This window comes from Neophocaena asiaeorientalis, unplaced genomic scaffold, assembly GCF_003031525.2.
Source record: "Neophocaena asiaeorientalis asiaeorientalis breed wild unplaced genomic scaffold, Neophocaena_asiaeorientalis_V1.1 scaffold443, whole genome shotgun sequence".
NCBI lineage: Eukaryota > Metazoa > Chordata > Mammalia > Artiodactyla > Phocoenidae > Neophocaena > Neophocaena asiaeorientalis.
The window spans coordinates 2,304,498-2,316,358 of record NW_020171808.1 but is presented as its reverse complement, the minus strand read 5'-3'; the positions used below and the strand labels follow the sequence as shown (position 1 = coordinate 2,316,358).

The 11,861-nt window shown below is 48.7% G+C and overlaps 1 protein-coding gene across 2 annotated transcripts in view; it reads left to right on the top strand.

Annotated features, from left to right (window-relative positions):
- FGF9 (fibroblast growth factor 9) overlaps positions 1–11,861 on the top strand; it is a 40,580-nt gene that overhangs the window by 1,875 nt on the left and 26,844 nt on the right. For both annotated transcript variants that reach the window (XM_024754263.1, XM_024754188.1), the window contains exon 2: positions 5,518–5,621. In XM_024754263.1, the coding sequence (XP_024610031.1) occupies positions 5,518–5,621 (104 nt within the window). The remainder of the gene's footprint in view (positions 1–5,517; positions 5,622–11,861) is intronic.

The window sequence follows — 11,861 nt, the reverse complement described above, 5'->3', positions numbered from 1 at the left end:
AAGAATTAACTTATTGAGTAAACCCACCTGACAACACTTAAACTAGGTCGTAAAAACAAAGTCCTGTGGTGGCTTCTCTTCCTCAAGCTTTAACGCCAGATGTTGAACACGATCTAAACTATCTGTGTAGGTTCGTGGGCCGCAGACGATGCAGGAGGTGAGGACGGTTCGGGCCTGAGACGGGGCTGGTCCCGGATGCACGAGCCCCGGGATTTTCTGCCTCGGCTCACCCCGCACTGATTCGCTACACGCAGCCGAGTCATTAGGAATCCGGTGACTCCGCCACGGGGACAGAGAGGGACCAGGGTGGATGAAGGGGACCGGGGACCGGAAAGCGGGGAGCCGAGAGGCGCGCTCTGGGGTCAGCTGGCAAGGACGCTGGCACGGTGGCTGAACAGAGACCGTAAAACAAAAACCCGGCCTCGTCCGCGTGAGCCCCCCTCCTCGCCCGCTGCGCTCTGGGGACTTCGAATGCACCCCCGGTTTCTCTTCCGAGTCCATAGGAAAGAGTAGCTGTGGGTAGGGGCGAGGGGGCTTTGCACCCTGATTAAAACAGAAGGTGCCTTTTCTACCTGAAACGGAAAGGCAGGAGGAAGCGTGCGGGGAAAATGACGTGCTACCCACCGCAGCCGCAGGTGACCGCAGCTGCTGGCAAGCGTGGCGGTGGCACTGCGGCGGCGGTGCGGGTCGTGGTGGGGGGGGAAACCTTACTGCTGTCCCAGCAGGAGCCGCGCGGTGACAACTTAGGTGGGACCTAGAGGGAGCTCTTTGTTTTCCTTTCGGGGGTGCTGGCGTGGAGCTGAGGCCCAGCCTGGAGAAAGGGAACCGGGACTCGTATCTCTGGGTGATAGGCCAGGGGAGCCAGACGGTTCGTTTCCTTTTTTTTTTTCCCCTCTTTAGAGCACTTGCTAGACGGAAAAAGTGAGCAGAAAATCAATTGAGGAAATGGTAATGTGGAATAATAAAAAAAGTGAGCGTCGGGCCTGATCCGTTATTTGACTTGGCACGAGGAACCTGAGCGGGGTGACCCCGGCCTGGTGCGGAGATGCCTGCGTCCCTGCCGGGCGTCTTCCGGCCCTAGTGCAGCTCCGCCAGGCCGCCTGCATCAGGACCAGGGCTCCCGGCTGGGGCTGCCGGGTCCAGGGGTCAGGTGAAGTTGTACCAGAGCGGAGAAACATGATAACAGTACGCTTTAAAAAGAAGGAGGTTCAAAAAAATCTTACTTCCAGGGTTTCGCACTTGAAACAATGCCGTTCTGGGTATCTGGCTCTTCAATATCTCAGTAAGGGAAAGGCTGCCTATTTAAGGAGCTGCTTTCGGGATAGGTTCAGATTCTTGAAAAATCGGTGGGGTTATGGCTCTCATTCAGCTAGTCATTTCCCACATGAACTCTGGGATTTGCTCAAGTTGCTGCAGACTCGGGCTTGCTGGGATTGGGGCTCTGAGCTGATTGATTTGGCAACCCTGGTGCGGGATTCTCCCGGCCAGCAGGGAGCTCTGTGTGTGTGTGTGGGGGGGGGGGGGCCGGTTAATCTATTTTCAAAAGCCTCGTGTCAGGCCTCTCTCCACAGCCTGCACACATTCTTGTCCTCTGAAGAATGCAGCTCTGTTAAGTGTTGGGGGCTTTTAGGCTGGAGGGTTGTTTAACACGGGCCAGAGTGGAGCTGCTTGGGCTGGCCCTCCCACTTCCCATGGCCAGCGTGGAGGTGAGGCCCATGCAGAGGGGCTCTTGGGAGCTGGGCCAACTTTGGGGTCATGGTCCACGCGAACAGAGCTTGGGGGCTGAGCACTGCTACCTAGTGAGTCCCGGGCGAGGCTGATTCTCTGCTGAGGTCATTTTCCTGCAGTGGTCCCAGGAACTGACCTGGCCTCTTGCGGACCACAGATGACCGTGGACCCCACCAGACCCCGTCCGGCTTCCTGGGCCCAGTGAATGCATCCTCACTGGAACTGTTGCCTGCCGTGAAAGGGAATCGCCAGATGCCACTCGTCACTGACCTCATACTTCCCAGGCCACTCCATCACCGCCCATTGCTGTGGCCCTTCTGAACTGCCGAAGAGAGATGGGCCACCCTGGGACACGTGTGAGGGCCACACTTTAATCTCAGGCACAGCCCCACCATTCCCTCCCTCCCTTTCCTCCTTCTTCTCTTCCTAGCTCTTTCCTTCATTCCGTTCCTCTCCTGTGGATGGTGAAGCATGTCACCGTTTCTACACAGAAGCCTTCTCCTGGGCTTTTCCCGAGCCTCACGCCCACGTGAACAGACACTGGGGGAGCGGTCCCGCTCAGATCCGTGCAGTTGGGATCACTTGCTCGGCAGTGGCTCAGGCCCAGGGAGAGGTTAGCTGACCTGGTTGAGGTTCTAGAGTTCATGGTGGACACGATGGTAGCGGGAATGATAAGGATTGCAGTCCGCGGGGGGCGGGAGCTGGTTACCAGGTGGCCAGGGCTTTATGGCCTTGCAGCTTCGGCCCCCTCTGCACGTGAGGGAACGGCTGTGACTCAGACGTTCTGAATTCTGCTTGCCCTCGGATCGTGAGGTGGCCTCATAAAAAGCTGGGCTGCTCTTTCGAAGTCTCTGCTTCTCAAGGAGCTGCAGAGATAGGGGTGCTGGTTTGAGATGATGAAACCTTTTCCACCTGCGGTCCCTAGATGTAGCCCCTTCTCATGTGGAGCACGCCTGGGAGGCTTGTCTTGGCCTGATTCCTTTTAGGAAGCCCCTCTGACTCTCCTGGTCCAGCCTGAGTGAGCCGCCCAGAGCGTACCCTGAACACCTGCCTCTCACCGCATTTCCCACATTGTTATTACATTTATCTGGTTATTTGTCCTTCCTCCCACTAGACAGGAAGCTCTTTGAGGGTGTAGGCTAGACCTTGTTCGTCTTCATACCCTCAGCAAAGGGCATGGTGCTTGGCTTACAATACAGTCACTCCTTAGTTTGCTGACTGAATGAGTGAGTGCATATCTTGCTGATGCCAGGAAGAGATAACAAGATAGATATCTTACTACCTTCATTTCCAAAATGTATAATAATCATTTCGGACCTTAAGTCCTTTAAAAAAAAAAAACCTACGTGCACAAAGAACAACGTGCGGATAGTTTGCACACACAGGTGCCCACCTTCCCAAGTCCTGTGTGATGAGAGCACGGTCCCGGGAGCTCACGTGCCCCTCACTTCCTCTGCTTCTAGTCCTGTGCACTGGGCCCGCAGAGTCTCACCTGGGTCACATCTCCCAGTCACTAGTGAGGGAATAACTATATAAAAGTGGTACAGAAATCACGGATCCGTGAGAAAAGGTAAAAGTGATGGGAAGGTGTACCTAGTCAGTAAGGACCTAGGCTTTGGAGTCTGATCGCTTGGGGGCAAGTTATCCTTGAACCTAGTGTCCCCACGTGTCATCTGGAGATTAGCGTTTGGTAATGCTTAGGGCTGTTCTGAGGGCTGAATGACATCAGGCCTCTCACTGGGCACAGACTAGATGCTCGAGGAGTCCAGTTGTTAGGATTGTCCCTGCTGATATTATTACTTCTGATATTCTGCTGACCAGCCAGTTACATGGTTTTGCGAGATCACATGCACTTATTTTTTCTTAGGTCTGATGGGCAATGTCAGTTAATAGTCTCAGAGCTGCCTCCTGCTTAGGGAAAAGAGAAAGATCATCAGATACCCTCTTAGAAGGTGCAAGTATTGTTTATTTTAGTTTTATGACTTTCAGTTTTATTGACATGGTGTATTAAATCGGTCAGATGCAAAGGGGCCAAATGCTTTCATTTGACAATGAAAGTTGGACATTAATGAACTCCTTATACTATTTCAGGATAACAATGACTTATATTGTGTGTTTTCAGGTAGCTAAGAAGAGATTCACATGTGTGTGAGTCCTATAGTAATAAAATGCTACAACGTAAGTTATTTCTAATCATAAGAGTTAGACGTAGTATAATGAAATAAAATGATTCATCAATAAGGGTGTGCATCTCACAAGAAATGACTCTCACGGAACTACTGCCTCATTTGTCTTTGCATTTGGTTTGCGAGGTAGGGATGGCTGGTAGTGAACTTATTTCACGTGTATTTTTCACTAGAGAGTCACAGCTTATCAGATCCAGAACTCAATTTGTAACTTCTCTTTGTATTTACTCACACACTATTTCACATTCTGTTAAAATACATAGTTTTGCACGTCCAGATAGACATTCTGTAAACTGTAAGCTCAAAATATTTGTTGCATTTTGTGCTTATAACAGAATTAGGAATACCTCTTTATAAGAAATCTCTTTCCCTTTGTCCATCACCTTGGAACCTTTGCTTTATTAGATCTATGTAGTTCACATCTTCTTGTGATTGCAACACAGTCTGTTTTATGAGAGTTGCAAAATTAATTGTTTAAAACTACATGTAAGTGCTTTTCTATGAGTCACGTGAGACTGACTCTAGCCCAGGGTTACCCTTAGTTTCTTTCTAAACTCTTAAATGGAAGTAAATTTTTTAATATTTGGAGATATTTTAAACAACTCAGTATTTGGTGTGTGTTAATACAAGGTTTAAACAAAGTGTAGCACTTTAAGACAGGATGGAAAAAATGGCTGAGCACGAGTGATATTAGCATCGTCCCGATGTACCATTGGGTAATCATGTTAAAACAGCAATATGGTTATAGAACCTGGAACTGCCGTTGTATGACCACAAAATTCTGGGTTTATGCCCAGCTTAGGTATTGTTATTCTTAGTGAGGTAAGCAAGGTGAAAGAAGGAAATAAAAGAAGATCGTTATGTCGATTTGATTTGGGGATATAGTATTCCATGCCTATTGATTTGGGGATATAGTATTCCATGCCTATTTTAAATCAAGAGCAGTTTTGGAACCAGCATTTTTTCCCCCAGAATATTGTGTTATCTTAATTGCTTAACTCTCTCTTTGGGGCTTAGATAAGCACAGTGAAAATCAATACTTTGTTTAAGCAGAAATATTTGGGATATGTGTGGGCTTTTTAGTTTTCCAGATGGAGCTCAATGCAGTTATACAATAGAGAGCTGGATAACTTTCGGTGTAAACCAGACAAGTCTTTGGTTGTCATCTCCTATTCTTATTAGGAGGGGCATAGACCCTTCTCTGAATAGAATTTTGTTTTTCCAATCCATGGCCATACACAGATACTTAATTTCACATTTTTAAAGTGGAAGTAAGTTTTCTCATACATTATACTCTTTTAAGTTAATTAGAACACGTGCATTGGTTTACTGACATGTCACTTCTCACCATATCTATGTAAATGCTAGCTTTTTTACTTAAAAAATATTTTTGTTACGTGTCGTGTTGATAAGTATTTTTGTCTCGTTACTGTAAGATAAAATTTAGTTGAAAAATCAATTCTTTGGGGCAGTGGTTTTAAGAGAAGACACTTCTCGAGTGAAGGTGCGGCCTTCCTCTTAGATGCTCCCAGGGATGTGGACGCTCCAGGGGAGATGCTCTGTGCTCTGTCTGACCTGTCTCCCTCTGCTGTTGGTCTCACAGGCATCCTGGAGTTTATCAGTATAGCGGTGGGCCTGGTCAGCATTCGAGGCGTGGACAGCGGACTCTACCTCGGCATGAATGAGAAAGGGGAGCTGTACGGATCAGTAAGTACCGTGAGAGACCTTGCCAGCCTTCCTGACTCACGTTTGCCGGAAACTGCTCTTTCTCTAGCTTATAAATAGAAATGAAACAGTGGTGGGAAGGGGAGTGTAGGTTTTCACTTTTTGAAGAAAACCACTTCATTTTTATTAATAGATATCAGCCCTGGATCTTCACGAGACCAAAGTTTCTAAGCAAATGCTTTATTTATATGCCAAGCCATTTTCATTGTCAAGGAAATAAAAAATTCACAACTGTGAAAAATCCCATCTTCTTGTATTGAATGGGAGTTATTTTTGAAACGAATTGAAATGATCTCCCAAGCTTTGCCAAGCATTGTAATTAAAACTAGAAATAGACCATGCAGTGAGTATAAACCCTTTCTCTGAGCTGCATAAAATTTTCATTATGTAGAGAGAGAAGGGAGATGGAAATTATTGTCAGATATTCTTGTACGTGAATAAGAATATAAAAATATAATAATTATTTGCAAGTGTTATGAGTTTCTTCCTTCCCCTGTCTTACTTCCCATCTCCACTGGGTCGTAAGCTCCTTGGGTGAGGCAAAGAAGAGCGCTCACTGTAGCCCGCCAGGCACGGTTCTAGGTGCCAGGGTTGGGAGGGCAGGAATGAACGAGTCCCCCGCTTCTGCTTTGAGAGGAGGGGCAGACTTTGTATCTCCTTACTGCACAGTAGAAACTTGGTACATTTCTGCTAAAGGTATGAGTGTGAATACTAGGTTATCAGTTACTGTGTATAACTGGAGTTTTCAACAAAAGATTTGTAGTGAAGTCAGCCTTTAGTTTCTTGTTGCCATTATTGGTGGTCAAATGGGGATTTAATCCATATTACCTGCAACATGAGAACTTTGGCTAGAATCTACAAAAAGTTGAAAATTAAAAGACGCTCAGAATGGGAGATGTTCTGGAGTCCTCTGTTGGCAGAAATGAAGGGCATTTTTATGTAGAATCAGGAGAAATTTTTTCTAGCTATCCTTTTTTTTATCCATATGCTAGTAAACACACACACACACACACACACACACACACAAGGGTTGGGAGTAGTATCCAACTTTTACTCAGAAACTCCGGGAGACAATAAATGGTATAGTTTGAATATAACACCCACCATTTTTCATGACACAAGGATGGTTTTTCTGCTTTGGTAAAATTTGGATGTAAGATTGATTGATTTTTTTAGACATTTGTCTTTTTAAAAAAGTGCTTCCTCGAGAGAATGGATTATTTTAAAATAGGTTTTTAAGCATAGGATTGAGTTTAGTTTTTTAAACACAGTTCTTGGTCTAGATGAAGTTATTTACTTCCTGAATTGTCTTCGTCAACGCTTTTAAGTGCAAAGATTCAAGATGTAAGGAAGCTTTTAGATTTTTAAAACATGCAGTGATGTTCTCCTTTTGTCACCCCTCACTTTTTCCTTCACTTTTAGGTCCGTAATGTGGATTTAACTCAGTCAGTCATAGGTGGCCTCAGCAGAAGGCGTCTGTGTTGGGTCGCAGTCTGACCACCTGTGGGTGGGGGTGGAAGGGACTGCAGTTTATCACCGTGGTCTCCAGATGTTTTGAGTGTGGATTTCAACACTGCATCTTAAATTATTTGAAAATTGCATATGGAAGGCGTACTTCGTATATGTTGTTATTTTATAAAACACGCCTTAAGGCAAAGTGTTTGGAAGGTGGCGATGAGTGAGCAGACAGAGGCCATGCTGCTTGTCCTCAGCCCTCGGGCCACGCGGACAGCCGATGGCCTTGCGTCCGTGAGGCCTCGGCCTGGCGCAGGGGCGCTTCCCGGGGCCGCCTGCCCCCTCCCTGCTGCCGCCCTCCTCCCTGTGGCCCCATCTGAGCCCCGCTGGGACGAGACCCGCAGACAACGGGGTGGCAGCCAGGCCGGGAGGCCGTCTCCTGGGAGGCAGGGAAGCCGGACTGGAGGCCCTGCTGCCTGATTTAGGCCTTTCAAGCCCCGCGTGCACCCAGCAGAGCTGGGACAGGCCCCTCTCCCTCTCCGTCCCTTCTCACCCGAGGGCCCTGCTGGGAGGCCGGACGCTTGTCCCCTTCCCCACCCCGATGGGAGGGTCCCTTCAGACCCAGACACGGGCCACTTCCCGCTCGGATCCCTCAAGCCTCTGCAGGCCGAGCCCCCCGTCTTGCTGTGTCCTCTCCCCGAACCACGCTGCTGGTCCGCTTTGCTGTGTCGCCTCTGTCTCTGTCCCTGTGTGGGCCGCGTCCGCCTCGTTGCGCTTCTGCGGACACTTGCGGGCTGCTGGGCCGCGCGGTCAGGTCCCCCCCGCCCTGCCGTCCCCTCCCCCCTGTGCCCGCGGAGGCAGCCTTCTTTCTTTCAGATTGCGTGAAGATGCTGCCTTTTCTGCAAAACCTTCCCTACACCCCTAACTCGGACCCTAGTTTCTGGTCAGCATTTCTTGTGTTGTCCTCTGGGCCCCGGGGATGCTTTGTTTGTGTTTCCGTCCTCATGCGAGGAATGTACACTTGCGGTGTGGCCGTGTCCCCAGCGTGTCGAGGGCCTGGGCTGCAGCTTTCTTTTGAATATCGCCCCCGCCTCCCGCCACAGCCCGAGCCCCGCACGTGTAGGGTTGAAGACGATTGAAGTCGTGGTTCATTCGTGGCTTCACTGGCCCTGGAGGTGCAGCCCTCGAGGTCATTGTGTCCCTAGGGCCCTGCTGGAGGGAGGAGTCCCTCCCTGCCACCCTCGTGCTGAGCTGGGCTGTAACGCGTCGTCCGAATGTCCAGCCCCAGGGGGCGTGGCCGAGTCTGGAGAAGGTGGTGTCTGGGGGAGAACGGGGACGGGCGTCAGGACATCAGTGGGTGCCCTGCCTGTTCCTCCCATCCGCGAAACCGAGGGCTGGACTTAGGTGGCCCGAATGGCTCCTGCTCTGGATCTCAGGACTCTGCAGGCTTTGCTCCCGAGTCTCGCCTGCCTGGCCGACAGGGTGCTCTACGCGCGTGATGTTATGCAGCGGGGCCATCTGTTCCCAGCAGCCGGCCTGGTTTGCCCGTGGTCCGTACCTCATGCAGGTGTGCGGAGGCATGGGGGAGACCATCTCCTCGGGGGCCAGGAGTCACTTTCCACTGCGTTTGTGCTTGTCATCCTGGCGTGGCAGTGAGAATGGGGGGGGGACACCCACATGTCCCCTTTTCATCCTGATGAGATGGAGAGAAGGAAAGAGAGAAACAGGCAACGATACTGTTATTAAGTACGCTGGAAACTAGCCCGAGGAGTTTGCTTGTATGAAGCTGTGTGAAGCTCTGTAAAGTGGAAAAGGTGTGTTTCTAAACGTTGGGGAAAACTTGAAAAGACTGATCTCATTGGGAAAGAAGGTAAATAGATTTGGGGAAACAGCCATCACTTTTATAAAGTAAGTGAATGTGTAAATGTAGCAAAAGTTAATCCAAAATGTATTTTGGGATTATTTTTCTCTTTTCATCTATGTAGATCTTTTGTTTCCAAGTTTACATTAGGATTAGATCTAAAAGGCCAGAGGTGAATGGGGTAATACTTCTTCAGAAAAATATGCGGGATTGTGACATCCTATTAGATTGTGGAAATAGGAAAAACTCTCTTGCTGATGTGTATCATTATATGATTTAAGGAAAACCTGAGTCGTTCTGCTTCTGGGATGATTACTGTATTCATGTGTTCATTCATCCATGCCTCCATTCATTTGCTCATCTGTTCACAAACATTTACACCTATATGTGCCCAGCGTTGTGCTAAGTGCATCCCAGTGCAACAGATATCTCAAAATCTGGTAGGAGAGATACAAATAATCCAGTGCAATGTGAAATGCACTGTATTAGAGGAATCACAAGTATCTTGGGAGTCCAGAAGAGTCTTTAAATAACTCCTTGGGGAAATTGGATGGTAGCACTTAATTGGGTCTTGAGGGATGAATAGGAGTCTCAGAAAAGGGAGGGCAGACAAGGAAGGGCACATAATGTTTCAAATGTAAAGATTAGAATATCCTGCCTGGGTGAAATTTAGGGAGGGTATTAGATCTCTCACATACACACTCATTTGGTGCACACCTGGGCAGAGGATTAAAGTATTAGAGCATTAGTTTACATTTGTCACTTTCGTTCTTATCAAAGAGACTAGAAGTAAGGCTCAGTTACTTTTAGGGTCTTAATCTTAATTATCCGAGTGTCATCAAGATACTTCAGTGTGTCAGGAATAATTGACTGTAATAAATCTCTTTAAAAAAGAATGCCTTGAAAAAAAGTTAATCTGTTTCAAGGAGCCTGCATTTAATGAGAGATATTGACCTTTTCATTAAAAAAAGGTAGCGCAATCACTAAAATTGTAATGATACAGGAGAGCAAGCATGGGATCTGTAAACATGGTGAAAAGGATGACATGGATTTCTGGTTTGTATCCCTGTTAGCACTTCCTGTATTCTGTCCAGAGTTTTCATTCCCCGTTGGTCTTTCCCGCTGGATTAAGTTCTTAGGAGACAGACTCTGTCTTTACAGTCTGTATGTTTCCTGAAGGCGGCAGTTGGCACATAGGGTTTGTCACCCCAGCTATCCAGCCGGTCATACCCTCGTGGACAGCGCTGCCCAGGATATCGCTGCCCACCTGACCGTCCTGGACTTCCACAGGCGGGACCCTGCTTAACTGTCACGGCTGAAGGGTAGGGGGTGGGGTGACTTGCTCCGGGGCTGGAGCTCGGGGGCCGGTGGGCCAGAGCGAGGACTCAGACCAGCTCTAGGGGGCCTGGCCACCGCGCTGACAGAGGTGCTGCTGTTTGTTTGTTGTTCCGTTTCCAGAGACACAGCTGGGCCTGATTCGGTTTCTGTGAGTCCGTGGAATCAGTAACCAAGGTGTGATGGATTTGGACTGTGTTTCCAATGCACAGGAACTTAAAAAAGCCCAAAGCATTGGGGCAGTTGTTGACTGGGTGGACGTGTGTGAGCCACAGCAGTCCCTTGTGCGGTGTTTCCACGTGTGCGGTGTTTCCACAGTGGGCGCAGCAGCAGGGGGCCCAGGATGAAGGAGTACGTCTACCTCTGTAAGAGGAAAACGGTGAAGTATCTCAGATCCTCAGAACCCCATTTGCCTTAGATTATTTTTATTATCTTATTTGAATATGTACAAACACGAACCCCTTACGCCACTTTGGCAACTGCAATTCAAAACATATTTATATTAAAATTCACACTGGACTATAAGACCAATAGACCCTGAAGCAGTAGGGTGGGTCTGATGTGATGGCTGAGATGCTGCCTCAGTGTCCGGGCTTTGAGCTTGGCACACCTGTCCCCCAGGGCTTCTGGGGAGGAGGTCCTCCCCCCGTGTCTTCCGGTGCGAATTACTGGAAGCCAGGTGTCACCTGACCTTCACCGACGTTCCAAGGATGTCGTTTGTCTTCCCGGTAGCCCTGATGGTTAGAGTTGTACTGCTTAGTGCTGAAGGCAACCTTAGACACACGCGCATTCTCGGGCGGCAGTATTTGGTTATGCGCGGTCATCTGGAAGGTCTAGAGTGGCCTTAAAATGACCCCTTTACTTTTTCATGAAATGAAGGGTCAGAGAAAACGCTCTTCCAGGAAGCTTGTTGCCCCCAGATTTGGTCCTTTATCCTCCTGGGATCCGTAGGTGCCAGTTGTGAAAACGCCTGGGGCTGGGAGGCCCTGGCAGGGAGGGTCCCTGTTGTTTGCATTAGGTGCTGCGGTGCCCTTGTGAGGGGCTTTGGAACAAGCAGAGTGAACGTGTGTGTCACGGAACAGGACACCGTGCCCGATGGCCTGTCCACACTGGACTTAGCAGTTTGTCGTTTTGCTGTGTCAGTTCAGATGACTTTGATGGTGGACGGTGAGGCGTGTCCTGTAGGTCGAGTCTCCAAGGAATGTCATTCCTGTAAAGGGTCATTTGTGCAGTTATCTCCTTGATGGCAGGCGTGCTCTGGAAGTGGGCGGTTTTAAATAGATACTTCGGGTGATAGAGCAAGGCCTTCAATTGCTGGTGTACGTTGCCAGCGTTCAGAGGATCGGGTGGTGACTTTGAAGGCAGGAGGGCAGCGCCTCAGAAAAGCGTCTGCTGTGTGAGCTGATTTCGTTCATAGTGTCCTTGTTCTAGAGGTGACGGGAATGAGAGTTTAGTGGCTTAGCGACTGAGTCAAGGTAACACAGAGTATGTAAGGACTTACTATTTGAACATAGGTGAATTAGTAAATCTTGCCTGATACATATGCCTGAGTGGCCAGCAGATTTTGTGAA